Source organism: Pseudopipra pipra, chromosome 6, assembly GCF_036250125.1.
Source record: "Pseudopipra pipra isolate bDixPip1 chromosome 6, bDixPip1.hap1, whole genome shotgun sequence".
Classification (NCBI taxonomy): domain Eukaryota; kingdom Metazoa; phylum Chordata; class Aves; order Passeriformes; family Pipridae; genus Pseudopipra; species Pseudopipra pipra.
In genome coordinates this window covers 9,577,731-9,592,945 of record NC_087554.1, presented here as the reverse complement: position 1 = coordinate 9,592,945, position 15,215 = coordinate 9,577,731, and the positions used below count along the sequence as shown (strand labels likewise).

Sequence of the window (15,215 nt, the reverse complement as noted above, 5' to 3'; positions counted from 1 at the left end):
AATGCCAATACAGCAAAAGCTGTTACTTCATTTCAGTACTGCACATAAGGAATTCAGACTGGATGACCCACTGGGTGTTAGCATTTCATAGAGAAAGGGAGGGGGGAAAAAAAGAAAGAAAAAAAAGTAAGCAGCAAAACTGGTGTTAAAGTTGCATCTTTTTTGGATACAGTACCTAGCACTGGTGCACTGACACTCCTGATGCGATCTTCAGTCATCCCAAGAAGCAGAAAGCCAGATGAAGAAGCAAAGAAGATATAAAACACCAGCAAAATAAAGTTACAGAAGAGCAAAGTAGTAAGCTAAGCATTAAAAGCAGGAACAAAAAGAAAAGAAGCAGTTATGCTTGACATGGAAGTGAATATGCTTTGGTGTGCACAAGCCCCAAGAATTCTCAATACAGATCATCCTGAATAGATAGGGATGATCAATTATCTGTTTTGGGTTTGGTTTTGTTTTTTTTTTTAATTATTCTTTGCCCATTTAAACACATTAAGCATATACTACAGAGCTCCACAAAGCCTGCAGAGTATCTGAAATGAAGCAATGTCTAAGGTTACATCGAATTCCTCTGAATTTGGAGGAATTGGAGGTGTACTGAGTTTACTGCACAAGAAACAAACCAACCTGCACAAAAAATTCTTTTAACTCAGTGTATTTAAGAAGCCATTGCTTGTTTCTAGAAAAAGAACATTTTCCTTTACAAGCTCACCCATCCTTGGATAATCCTGCAGTTAAAGACATGACAGCATGGCTCATGCCATTGCCTGCAATGTTGCAGTTACAGAAAAACCCTTTAAAAAAACCCCCTTAACTACCACATCCTGTGGCAATCTTGAAACTACAGCATCCTGGAAGATTTTAGGACCACGAGGCCTTAAAATAAACCAACCCCCACCAAATAAAAAAAAAGCCAGCCAAACAAAAAAACCCCACATGACTTTTAAACTGTAGAAACACCTCAGAATCACAAGGGATACTCTCATGCCTGAGCTTCCCAAGCCCTTTAGTCCTTGGGAAATACCTGGTTCTGTGCCTCACTGTAACACTTCTTGTCAATAAATCTGTGCCTAAGGTGTTACTGAAAAGAAATTATTACAGGCTTCCACAGGACCGTGGTTGTGGACTAACAATACATTTGTAGTTCCAAAATCCACGGGTGTTTTTCTGCATTTAGCAAGTTAAATTTTCACTTGTGGGTCCCCACAAGCTACAGCAACTGACAGTGCTGGATACAAGGATTTTTATTTGAAATGTGCACGTTAGTGCTACTTGTACTGTAAAGTTTCACCCACTAAAATGCAGTGGGGATGGCAAGGAATGGGTTTGTTTGTTTTATTTAATACCCCAATCTAGTGTGCATTTTTAAAAGCATTGATGATGTACTTGGCTGTGCATTTTTGTTTGCTTGCCTTTTTTTTTTTTAAGAGAACAGATGAGCAAGCTCAAGCACTGGAAGCATGTCTGGAAAAAATACTGCTTGTTCATACTGTGAATATGTCTGCCTCTCTAAAAGTTCTGATTTTTAATCAGAGATTCGTTGACTTTCAGAAGGCTCCGTCCACAGTGTCCAAAAACCCTGTCTCTTCATTACTTAAGCTATCAATGATTTCAGCAAATTGTGTTGTCAAATGCAACAGAAAAGAACTCTCCAACTTAAAGCCATCCTTTACTCCCCAGTGAGCTAATTTCTGGTACATTGTTTAAAAAAAAAAAAAAAAAAGGCAGTAGAACGCTCCCTAACTGAATCATGCAAAAACAACACCATTGTTCTGGCACAGCAGATTATATCCCATGCTCTGTCCCAATCCCTCAAACAGTTTGCTTTGTCCCCTCCCCATAACCCTCTCAGAGAGCTGTGGGTACATACTCAGGCCCGGGACGCCGTTTTCCTCGCTCATCCCACATCCATCCGGAGAGTGATACGTTCCCTGCTCTCCATTCTGCAAGGGTCGGGGCATCTTTCCTGGCAAGGTTTGGTACTTGCTGCCCTTCACAACTGGCTTACTCTTTGTTTTTTTCAAAGAGGAAAAAATAAAATAAATAAATTTAAAAAAAAAAATCAAATCACTTGCAGCATTTGCAACCCAGTACACAACGATTTCAAAGCTGGGGAAAAGTGCTTGAAGTTCACGGTTCAAAATGACTCCACTCCCTCCCTGTTCCTGCTTACAGATAACTCAATTTAAACCCAACAGTCAGCTCACAGTTTTCTAGCTAAGACACAGTCTTGTCTTCCCTCATCTGCTCCTCCCACTCTAGCCAGACTCTGTTACATTAAAATATATGTCAAATATTACCTGTTTTTTGTCATAAGAACTTTTCTAACTGCCTTCTCCTCTAGGCCCCCGGCACTATATATAATTACTTGGTCCTTACAAGGTCAACTTTGATAGTGCCAAAAATGCATTTGGTTACTTCTCAGACTGTTTTTATTATTCTGCCAATTTTCCCCCCTTATTTTTCACCAGACTGTCTCTGTTTCTGCCTCACAATTTTATCTTGCTGGAATTTGAACCGAAAGTATTTATACACCTCGAATTTTCTCAAACATATTTTCCACCACCATTAGTAACAGTAAAGGAATAGACAGCAAAGTCAGGGTACAGAAATTTAACGTTTGCAAGGACTGAGATCTCTTTGCACAGACAAAATTACAAATGCAAGGTTTTTTTTAGAAAAATAATTACAGCTAAACATATAGTTGCCAAATATACAAATAGACTATCATTGCCAATTCTATTACAGAACCTAAGCACAAGGTATACTTTTGATAGATGCTGGGGAAAAAAAAGCATAGACTGAACTGTATTCTAGGGCTGACCCCACAAGTTTTGTCCACATCAGGCTAAAGTAAGAGTCTAAGCTTTGCTCTCCTGCACACATTCAGTGTCACTGGCATCACAGCCCCCAAGCAGTGGTCCCAAAATCTCACTGTATTGTACTGAAAGGGAACTGGTACCTAGGCTTTGCTAAAAATAGAATATCTCTTAATTTTCCTTGCATTCAAGTGATCATCTCACTTGGGGATCTTGCTCCTTGTACAAGGGTAGATGAGAAGGTGCCTAATAAATCTGATAGAAGATACTTCTCCAGGCAAAGTACATGTGTTTTGGAAATACAGTGTTGAGACTTCTTGAATACTGGCTCCATATGAAAAAATGGATGAGCCACCACTCTGGGAAAAATGTATATCCCAAAACTGTCAAAACAGGGGAACAGAGATGCTTTTCGAGAAAACCTGCAACTCCAATTGACATTAGTGGGAGTGGTGTACATTAAACATGTGTTTTGGAATAAACTGGTCAATGTTTCAATCACAGAACGGAGGTTTTGTAGGAAAACTTTATACTGAAAACATGCAAACCATATTTAGTATACAGGAACATACAGTATGCTACTATTTAGTAACCCCATTCTAACAAAATTGTTTTAAAACACTGTCTGGGACAGGATGAGACATTAAATATTTAATGAGATAACTACTGCTTTAATCTATTCTTATTTCAAGGCCTAGAGGGATCTTTGGATACTGCAGCTGCAGGCCAGATTAATCAGTTCCTCAACTCCTGCTCCTTTTTTGGCAGCTGCAGGAGTACATCCCAATTTGTACCAAAATTTGTATGAGTAGAAAAATTGCTTCTAACATCAGCACTGTATTTCCTGAAACCGACTGACTTCAGCTTCTAACCTCATGTAATAACTTTTAGATAAAAAGAAAAAAAAAAAAAAAAGATTTCCCTCTCAAATTTTTACCCCTGTTCTCAGAGTTTGTCAGCACTGGAACTATGCAAACATTTTAAAAAAAGAAAATGAACATAAAACGAAAACCCAGCCAAAACCATCACAGCACATCACAACAGAGAATTGTTAGGAAAGGTTGCAGTTAATATACCTCTTGTTCTACAACAGGCTGTGCTGGTTTTCCATCTACATACTACGGAGTTTCAGGGAGGGCAATTTCAAAGTTTTATGGAAAAAAAGCAACAGACAAATGTTAGTATTAACATACATACACAGAACATCAATTATAGTCTTATTACTACAGTGATGGTGCTTAATGTATGGACAATATATTACAAGGACTGTTATCTTTTCATTTAATTTCAATCCAATATTTAATACCAATTGTGTTTGCTCATTCTCCACTCTACAAAATTTGGGCCCTGTCTAGGTTCTGCTGTGATCAAAGGAATTTTGCTGTTTTCAGGCTTCTGGGTGGTCCCTTTGGACTTACTTTAAGCTGGGAACATAAAAGCTGTTTTAAAGTTAGAGCAGTATGAAAATGACTGACATAAAATAACATACACAATACTGTATGTACCCAGCTGAAATCATAAAGAGCTGTGGTAGAAGTGAAGTGATAAAAATACCAGCATGGCTAGGTCAGGGACACCAGTGTGGCTTGCAATTTTTTTATTATTATTATTGCTGGAAGGAAATGGAATTTGAGCTATATGCAAAGCAGCAGAGCTCCAGTAAACAGTGGTGCTAGCACAGGTTCTCTTGGAATTAATGCAAAAAGCAGTCTGTCATGCTGGGTGAGCAAAACAAGTTTTCTTGGCCTTAGTTTTGGTTGTAACATTCACTTTTAGCCACTCACTCCTATGCACAGGGAGGTCTCTTTCACCAAGAGGCCTTGTGCCTAAATTAGGGCTCACAATTTAAATGCCTTGCTGAACATGGGGCTGGCTTGCTACAACTCTCTCATATCCTTGGTGGGTTTTCCTTTCTTTATGGGCTCTGATTTCATGGATAGAGCAAATTTACAGCATAAACCTGTAGGTACAGCCTAATCACAGCATAACACAGGGACGAATTAAGATTTTGAACTGAAGTTCTGAAAAGAAAACAGACCTTCATAAATTCTTTGTTGAATGAAGCGTTAGTTCTGATTTGTCACGTGTGTGTATGACCACGATTGAATGAGTGCAACACAAATTTCACATATTCTAATTGTTCACTGTCGCCTTCAGCGACTTAAGAAAAATTTTTAAAAAATTTAAGCACTGGAGCAATCACATTACCAGTATCTGTTTTAAATTACATGACTGGGTGTAAGTAACCTAGTATTAAGCCTAATTTGAGTACAGAAAGCATCAACAACAGTCTCACAAAGCATAATTACAAGTGCAGAACAACGTCAGTACATAATGACGAAACAAGACTCTGGACCACAACGTAACGAGACTTTGCAAATTGAGAAGTCTTTATTCTGGAACAGAATTAAAGTCTTTGAAGTAATAACAGTGCTCCTGCTGTTTTAACTAAGGCAGCATCACTGCCATCTTCAGAAATGCCATTTATATCAGAAGTCTAAGGGAGCAACACTCATAGTTACATGCAAACACTTAAAAAGGAATCCTATGTGGAAATGCCCATTTCCACATTTAACTACTTTCAGGATTTGATGCCTTAACATTTTTAGTGATTTGGAAGTAAAATTTATTTTAAACACACCTATAAACAAAATAATACTGCAGTTTTATCATCAGGGCTTTTTCCCCACATACAATGTCAGCAGTGGTTAAAGTTACTTAATGTGAAATAAAACAAATATTTGTACTTGACCTTTGTCTTTTAGTTGTGATATTAAAGACCAGAAACTGTGATTACAAATAAACCAACCTTTTCCAGGGATTCACTCTGCAAGTCTTCTAAACTACTTGACTTTTTTTTCTGTGGAACCCTTAAAAAAGTGACAGGGGGAAAAAAGCAGCAGTTAATACAACACAGTACATTTGTATATGTCACAAGTGCCTCCTATGACAGCTGTACAGATCACACTTTGTTACATTTGCATGTCACAGATAATTCAGAATTGAGAGATTATTTTTAGTCTAAAAATCATAGTATTAGAAACTGCAGTAGATGAAGTCAGGAACAGCAACAAGACATCCTGTGATCAGCAATGGAAGGCAACAAGGCCCAGTGTGCAGCTTTAAACCTTGTACCTACACATGACTTTTTAGAAGCTCTTAACAAGCAAAAGTACAGGGCAATAACTCCCTGTGAGAAATGTGGACACATTAAGGGATTTTAAAAAGGAAAAATGTTTCACATTTCAAAGTTACTCATTCTTACCTGTTTATGATTTCCAAAGATTCTTCTTGTGGAGAGGTCATATTAGTCGAAGATACTGGAATGCTTCCACTTTAAATACAAATAAATGTCATAGCTTTAAGTACTGCAGTACATATATCTTCTGATATACAAAAGTGCTGATTTATTCATGTAATTCAAACCTTACAGAACTAAGCATTGCAAACCTCCCTGGCAAACACTGCTTTCACAAGTACCCAAAAGTACAGCAAAGCCAAGAACAGTCAAGACAAGATACCAACAGTTAAACAGCCTAAATAATACAAATTTAGGGCAACCCACATGAAACACGAGAAAGAAAGAAAGGTCTTGCCTGATTTCCATAGCTTTGTGTGGCACTGGAGGGAGCACAGCTTGTGACAATTCTCCTGAAGAGGCCTTTGTAAAAGACAAGAGTTTCAAGCCTGTAATTCTGGTGTCTGATGCTGAATCTACCATGCCCATACCAAGAAGTACAAAAATTCAGCCAGGGCCAAACCCTTACCTACGTTACTACAGAGAAGCCAACACCAAAAAATCATATATACGGCAGAACTCACTTCTAAAAACATCTTTGCTAAGTACCTCTGTTTTCAGTAATTCTCCTTGAGAATTATTCAAAAGATTCCACTTCCTTAAAGTTATCTCAACTTCCTCTTCACTGCCACCAGAGACAGAAGAGCCTGTGAGCATTAAAGAGTAGAGGTAGAAAGGGAGAGAAACAGGCAAAAAAAACGACATTTAAGCCCATATCAGACAGCCCAAATTCTTCGATCTCTAAATTCCCCTTCAGTCTTTCTTTGTAATTTACCACCCTCTCTGCTCCCCACCCCTCCTTTGGGCTCTGATTTACCATCAAAATGATTTATGTCAGAGCAACAAATTTATCACTTTCAGTTGCATGCTTTGCTCTGCTGTGAGCAGCTGAGCTGCTCATGAGGCAGCTTCTGAACCACTTGTGGTTCATAGTTTGATGTTCTGGGCCGAGCTGAAGTTGGTACCATTTTCTTACTTGCCACGGATCACGGTGTGGACAATCTCACTGTGCACCGTAGGTCCTACACAGCCTTGTGGTACCAACTCAATAATCCAGAGCACCATGGATTGTTCATGTACACAAGTGGCCTCCAAAAAACATGTTCCACAGGGGGATAGTGCACTCGGATCTGTGCAAGCGGGATGTGGCCAAGGACAGCGGACAGAAGCTACAATCACACCTTTGGATTTACTTTCAGAACACTTTCAAGTGAGAGACTTTTTTTTTTTTAATGAACATTAAGAGAGAGATTTACTTGACTCTTGTGTGTTAAATACAAGTTTCCATTCTGCCACAGAAGGCCTGAAAATATCGTGTTTGTTAACGTGATGATGTGCGCTGAACAAAACTGTCCTTTCAGAAGGTCAAGTTTCCCAGACTAGATTCAGTACTGGAAAGTATGGTGGCAGCTTAAAATGAGATTGTCCTAACCCCTACTCTGCTTCCTGCAGCATAACTGAGAAATGGGACAAAGATCTTTCTGTAGATTTTAAAGTAAAATATATAAATATTGTGTACACCAAAGCAATTGTGGGTTTTCAGTTGTTCCTTCAAAAAAGAACTTGGCTAGGCAGCTGTCAGGGCTTTTTTTTAGTGGAAGGGAAGGGCAATAGAACTTACTAGATTTATTGCAACTCCTTTTAGCAAAAAAGAATAAAAGTCCTCCTAACAGTATCAAATTGCACCTGAGATCATCTTTCCTTTTATGAATGCCACATAAAAAACATGACATCAAACATTACCACTAGCTCCCTGGCAGCTGAGCATTACTGCCATTCCTGAACTGAACTGTGGTGTAGGAAATCTGAATATAGGATGTATTTAATCAATTAATGTTCATAAAGGTCTCCTGGTATCATTTCACACTGTAAAAACTGGCTACTCATAACATAATGATCACGGGAAACACCACATAAACTTAATACCTATCTGTATACCTTATCTCCTACAGATGAATTAGTTTAAATCACATAATGTCATTTTAATTTTGAGTAATAGATGCCTTTTCAAACTAGAGGCAATAACACAAGTCTGGTCAAGACATACTGTGGTTCTCTCTGTATCTGAAAAAGTATACATTTACTCTCATAGCACTCCAACGTGATACAAAGACATGCATAATAAAATATATATTACTATATACATATATTTAAAAGGACAGCAAATAGCAGTTGTAGTGCACACAGATTTTTAAAAGACCTGATATCAGGAAATAATTCACAGGACGTTTTACCATGAGCTGCAATCATGATGTCTTTGACCCTCCTGTACTGGCTTAGCAACAGCGTCAGCTCCTCTATTCGACGGTCCTGTGAAAAACATTAAACAAGATCACAGTTGAAATCCTACATTTTTAACCTGCAGGAACGCTGTGCTACATTTCTGTGATTTTCATGAAAGCGGGATCAAGTCTCTCCCATGCCTTGTAAGGAATATTTCTTGGCTTTTATTTGCCATTGTACATAGTATTTGCTAGATAGTGTGAAATTATGGATGTAAGGAAACAAGAGGAGCTTTACGTTAGTAGTAAATTAGTTATTTGCAGAAGCATAATTTGGAAATCTGCTTTCACATCTAAGAGTGATGGCAATATTCTGGAGTTGAACCTCAATTGCCTGAAGTGGGCAGTGTTTTACCACACCTATCATCATAAAGTGAATCATGTTTATGTTTTGTTTAGTTTAACCATCTAGTCATGCTCTTTAATCCTGTGTGTAGGATGTTCTCCATTCTGACAGCTGCACTTACTCCAGTTTTGAACACACCTGTTTGAAGTCCAGGCAGTCAAACCCACACAGGACCAAAGAAATGAGGTCTTGTGAATGTCTGATGCATTTTCTGACTCCACTCCTTCTCCAGTACCTAATGCTTTCCTATCACACGCAGAAAGCATCTTGATCCACGTATTCAGGGAGGGCACTTGCCTTTTGCACTCTCACAGTTTGTCCTGTTTCTTTAACCCCAGTTCTAAACCATTCCTCTGTGATAATCCTGTCCAGTGCTGTGACTACAGAGCACCAAATACAAACCCAAGCAAGAACAAAGAACTAGTTTTCACAAGCAGGTGTCAGGAAAGCCACAGAAACAAAGAAGTGGGCACTGGAAAAAGAAAAATTTTCTAAGGAAGTTGACAAGTATTTAAGGAATTATCTGACACTGAGCTGAGCTGCTGCCCTGCCACAGCTGTGTCAGTGTCAGAGGTAATTCTATTAAAATCTGCTCTGGCACACATAAGCTACATTACAGCCACAGCAGATACCCACCAAGGTGGAGGAATAACTGCACAGAAACCAGATCTTTACCACTTTAAAAAACAGCAGATGATGCTGATCCTCCCTTCACCCTCAGCAAAATATAACATGGGGAAGAGGGGGCCTAAACCAGATACCCCGTTATCCCAACCATGGATGGAAGCAGCAGGTTCCTATTCATAGCAAAGACCTGAGACTAACACACCCAGTTTTTAAAAAACAGAAATACGTGCACCACTTACTACCAACTTAGTTCAGCACTTTCTGTCTTAAAGGGAATATTTATTCTGAGGTCCTTTCCCTCAGGAAGAATATTTATTTTGCAATATTATTGAAGGTAATAGTTCTGCATGAAATACTTCAGAAGCTGTGGGTCAACTATCAGTCCACTAGTTTAAATGCTACAGTTTTCAAGGAAATAACCTGCCTTCCTCTGTGAGTACATCCAGATATCAGGACATAAGCAACAATACTTTGTGTTCCCTTCATATACAAAAACACCTTATGCAGACTTGGAATAATTTTGTCAAGAGATAATGACACATCTTTTATTTTCCAGATGTAAATTTTGGCTTTTTAAGAGTTTTTGAGAACTAAAATATTGTTATGAACCACATTAATGTTCTCCAGAATTAATGTTGTCCTGTCCGGATCACCCACTTACTAAAGGAAGATTTTAGGGATGCATATTATTGTTTATTTGATTGTAGAGGAGAGTGTCACCATAAAGGAAAATCTTATGGCTTGATTTATTATCATAAAAACTACAATCTGCTGAAGAATGAATCCCCTATTTAAATAGATTTAATTCCACTCCTTCTCCTTTAGTGCTCTTTTTTTTTTTCCTTCCTCTTATTTATTTACATCCTGTTCCCTTTCTCCTCAAATCTGAGTCTGCATCAGAGGCCACTTTGACTTCCTTTTAATATCAGAATCTAAATTGGGTTTAGATGCACTTTGGGTTAGGTTGGAAGACAAAGAGCTGCCAGAGATGAGCCAACCTCAGGGATCTTTTCAGTAGCAGAAAACAGGAGATTTTGCTCATTACAGCCTTGGCTTTGTCCTCCCCTCTGGAATGTAATGAGCCTCCCAAATTCTTCAGCCAGGTTAGCAAAGTCAGCCACACTTTCTCTTTAAACATCAGTCTTCTGTCACAACCTGACAGGATAATCCAAACATCCTGACAACACCACTCTTACAGAAAGTGTGTTTTCAGAACATTTCAGAGGTTCAAACCCACAATTTCATTCTTACTGTGTAGAATGAGGATTTTTTTTCTCACCTTTTCTTCATTTGCAGCCAATAACGATTCCATTCCTATCTTCAGTCGCTGAACTTCTTGATCTAAAAATGTTTTTAAAATGTTATAAGAAAAAACCCACTTGCTATATTTAGTGTAAATATATATTTTGTGATACTCTCCCTATGTTCTTATAACTGACCAAAACCATGTCAGTGGCAGGGCCAATGCACTATTAAACTACATTTAACTTAGAATTTTTCAAAAGCTGAACTATTTAAAGCATTGCACAACACAAACATCCTGGTTTTGCTTATAAAAGGCTACATAATACTATTTTAAACTATGAAAGTAAAGCACTGGGAAAAAAAGGAAACACTGAAGCTCATTTTGCAAAAGATTAGAGCGTGTTTGCTGTTATATACCTAAGGAAATAATTTTAAGTGGGATTGAAAATGAGTTATGTTGCATCTGAGAAAAATACTTGGCAGCTTATGAGAAGTAGTTCAAGGACATTCATGGAACTTGGAAGGGAAAAGTAACAAAAAATTGGTTTGATACAAAGAAAATCTGTAGAATATTTTTCTTAAACATTTCAGTTTGAATAACTAGGTTAAAATCTAATGAACTAAAACAGAGTTGCCTCACACACAATTTAGTGTTACATGATAAAGGCTATTCAGGAATGCTATAGTCAAATCAATCAAAACACACCCTCTGAAAATGTATGAGGTTGTAAAAGCTGAACCAAATCCTAACTTTGCTGAACCAAATCTTTCATTTCTTTTCTAGACACTATTCCTAGCAAGTCCTCCAGTACCAACCTATACAGAATCAAGTGTAAGTGATGGAGACAGAACCTGAAATAGTGTATCTGTTGTAACTACCACTCCAGGGATTCATGCTTTGACATTAAACCAGACCCACTTGTTCACAAAAGACTATGAAAACAGATGTGTCAGACGTGAGAGAGGGGAAAGAAAATCAATATTGCTAAAGAGCATCTGTAAAAAAAACTTTTACAAGTAAATATTGAACATACAATGCCATGGCTAAATTACTTGCAAAAGCTGTAATTAGTTTTTAATTGCAGTGATTCTGGAAAATGCACACCTCTCAATGATTAAGTTTTAGGACATGTAAATGAACCTTGCAGACTTAATTACACAGGGCATGCACAGGCACAGCCAAATCAAAAACTGAAGTCAGCAGGCAGTGGGCAAGCAATTGAAAGACTTTTAAAAATCACGGTCCTGCTAATTTCTCATTATAAATATTAGACTTCAAAGAGGACTGGTGTCAAGGCAGTTTTAGGCACACTAAAGCAAACTTTACTTACAATATTTTTTTAACAACATCAAGTATGGAAACATTTATTCGGACTTTTTTTTTTTTTTTTTAAATTTACTGTGCTGATTTAAGACAAAAACCCACCAAAATCCTTCCCCTCCAAGGAAGAAGACCTTCAATTAGAGCCATCTTCCCAGATATTACGTGGGGTTTACACATGTGCAAACAGAAAGAGGTAAAGGTGAAGCTTTGGCTCTGTTAACCTTGACATCTTCCCTTTGAAGTCCAACGATCTGATTCGTGAACCTCTGACTTTTACTTCTGAAGTGAGATCTTACTGAACAGGGCAAGTAGCTGTCTGCTTGCTGCAAGCAATGGAAGCAGTGTCTCATGTATATTACAATTAGACAGCCAAATCTAAACAAACATTGAATGCATCTGAGTTATAATTGGTGTGAAAAGAACAGTGAGGTAAAGCCAGAAGGGAATTGCAAGGCTTACGTTTTTCTTTTAGCCTTCTCCTATAAACTTCCTCTACGATGGGAAATGGTGAGAGTCAAATAAAGTATGTAGAAAAAGCATATATTAGATAAATTTTGCAATTTACTTAGAATATGCATTCTAGCATACTACAAGTACATTGACATTATTTTACAACTTTGAGAAGACCACCTAAAAATCTCACAAATCAGTAATTTTTTTTTTGCAGAAGAATTATTACTGTTACCATTCAGATACAATCTAAGTGCTTTCCTTGAACATAGTCCAAAGAATCCACAGGGTTTGGTTCTTCTGTCACTGAAATCAAGGACAGTTTCACCCACCTTCAGCGTGAACAGAACAGACACACTACTAGAAGTTGAATGGTGCTGAGCTCTTGATTTATTGTCAGACCACTACCTTTCCTTTGAAATACCATAAATTATTTGGGAGCCTCATGGGAAACAACATTCTATTAGTAGAAGAGTTCCTCTACAAACCACTGCTGTTAGACAAATGAACTTTCTAGTCAGACATGCAGTTCTCTACATGCACAAGCTCTGCAGTTGAGTGAAATCAGCACAAGTATATGTTAAGTCCCCTCCTTGGAATAAACCACAGGAGACTCTGGGTAAGCCCTGAGAAAGATGTAGCACAGCACCTGAAAATTCACATCTCAACCAGGGCAGCCTTCAGAAGCATTAGTTAACACCCACAAAAGAAGTTAGTGCAGCTCAGCTGATGCACTGTGGTAAACTACACACAAACATTCCTGCCTGGAAAAGTGTCAGTGCTGCAGAAGAACAAGGTCACTAAAACCACATTCTCATGGCCCAGCAAGGGACAGAGGCCCCAGGGAGTCAATATTTCGGAGAACTATGACATGACTGGTTGAGACCAAAGGCTAAACAAACTGGTTTATTTGCCATTGTCCTGTATGAACAGTGCAGTCTTAAAACAGAAACCTGCAATACCATAGAATCCTAGAACAGCTGGAAGGGACACTTTAAGTCCATCTGGTCCAACCTTTCATGGGACAGGGACCCTAAAAGTGATATACTTCTGAAGAAAGGAATCAACGACTCTGTTTTGGGATCTTTGGGCATTTAAACATTATGCTTAGCTACTACTGTGACTTTTTTTTTCCCTTAAAAAATAGAAACTGTAAGATTTCTCAAAGAAATTTTCCAGGCATACACAAGAAGTAAATTCCTATTGAACTACAGTGACGCTTTACAATTACAAATAAAACACCAACAGAAAAAGTTTCAGTGCCTTGAGGATACTTATTTCAATTTGTGCTGCTTCTATATTGGATAGAATTTCACACATTAAAGGCCTCAACTGTACCAGAACACACAATGAATTTACCCCATTTTCCCTCCCAAAATAAATTCTCTAAGTCCATTCTTGTCTCTCCTCGTATTCCTTGGAATAAATCCTCAGCCAAGCTGCTACTGAAGTGAAGCTAAAGTATGGGTTTGGATTTTTAATATTCTTTTCTCTCCTCTTACCTCTTTCTGCCACTTCGCTGTATGATGAGGTCCTAGAGAGCTGACTTTGCAGGCGTTCTATCTCTGCATCTTTGAGAGCTAATTGCTCTTGAAGCTGGGCTATCTCAGCCTGAAAGAGAGCACAACAAATTCAGAATAACATCAGCACCAACCCTCTGTGACTCTTTCCTATGCACTAGAAGATATCCAAGTATAACACCTCGATTGATATCTTGTAACTAACTCAGGGCATTTCATAAACACTGTAACAACTATACATATTTATGTATAGTTTATTTATGGAGCATTATCCTATTCCTATTACAGAAACTCCTTTGCAATTAGCTCTTGGAGAAGACAGACTTAGGAAAAGGTACCATTTTCAAGGATTCATGTAGGTAAAGAAACTCTGGGAAGTTCTCAATGCTACAATCCTGGTCATATAATAATAATAATGACCATTATAGGCCAACTCCCAAGGTTTGCATTAAGACTACTAAAAGATAAAAAAAGTATTTTTAAACAGATACTGTTGTGGGGTTTTTTTTAATCCTAGTTACTACTTATTAGGATAACTGAGAATCTATTAATGCCGAGCCGCCTTCTCAGCAGGATAACAAAACTGTTCTTCCTCACAACAGCAAACAGGCCAGAAGGAAAGCATGGCCTGGAAAACAACCACATGCATGCAACAAAATACCAGTGTTCATTTACATTTACTGCAATTTGTGCTGCCATTAGACTGGGATAGAAAAAAAAAAAAATCACACATTAAAGACCTCAACTATACTGAGGGAGAAGAATTCTGTGATTGTCCAGCTTGAAATACAGCAACTCTCATCTCTTTTTCCTATTTGTGAGAAAAACTGCCAACAGCATACTTTACTAAGTCAGCAGTTTGTGAAGATTTTCTTCAGAGGCCTTAAAGCCTCCATTTATCAACATTTCCTGAATTTACCCAGCAAAAGCATACCAAACCTCCTTGCAGTTAAAGAACAGAAGGGGGGGGGGGGGGGGGGGAGGAAGAAAAAAAGGAAAGAACGATGTCAAAAAAAAAAATCACTAATGTGACTAGTTTCTCAAAATACTACAATAAAGCAGGAAAAAATGCAAAACACCAAACACCATTATTTAAATAGGGAAAAACATGGACTAATTAACAGACAAACTAATTTTCACCAGGAAGCAAGTGTCTGGATTGCAGGACGACATCACCACTCTGCCTAAAATTCCACGTGGAGTAGAAGAATCTGCCTTGTTGCATCTCTGAAGGGCTCCTACACATCCCAGTGACTAATATGCTTTTTATATCTAGCAATGGAAATATTCCAATTTCTCATCTA

At 38.1% G+C, this 15,215-nt stretch overlaps 1 protein-coding gene across 12 annotated transcripts in view; it reads right to left on the bottom strand.

Moving 5' to 3' along the window:
• PPFIBP2 (PPFIA binding protein 2) overlaps positions 1 to 15,215 on the bottom strand; it is a 101,391-nt gene that overhangs the window by 10,385 nt on the left and 75,791 nt on the right. For 7 of the 12 annotated variants that reach the window (XM_064657251.1, XM_064657255.1, XM_064657258.1 and 4 more), the window contains 11 exons: positions 13,894 to 14,002; positions 12,401 to 12,433; positions 10,652 to 10,713; positions 8,352 to 8,427; positions 6,667 to 6,764; positions 6,416 to 6,480; positions 6,085 to 6,153; positions 5,629 to 5,689; positions 3,896 to 3,937; positions 1,871 to 2,009; positions 176 to 208 (listed from right to left, as the gene is read on the bottom strand). In XM_064657251.1, the coding sequence (XP_064513321.1) occupies positions 176 to 208; positions 1,871 to 2,009; positions 3,896 to 3,937; positions 5,629 to 5,689; positions 6,085 to 6,153; positions 6,416 to 6,480; positions 6,667 to 6,764; positions 8,352 to 8,427; positions 10,652 to 10,713; positions 12,401 to 12,433; positions 13,894 to 14,002 (787 nt within the window). The remainder of the gene's footprint in view (positions 1 to 175; positions 209 to 1,870; positions 2,010 to 3,895; positions 3,938 to 5,628; positions 5,690 to 6,084; positions 6,154 to 6,415; positions 6,481 to 6,666; positions 6,765 to 8,351; positions 8,428 to 10,651; positions 10,714 to 12,400; positions 12,434 to 13,893; positions 14,003 to 15,215) is intronic. The other 5 variants (XM_064657252.1, XM_064657256.1, XM_064657262.1 and 2 more) reach the window with 2 other exon arrangements.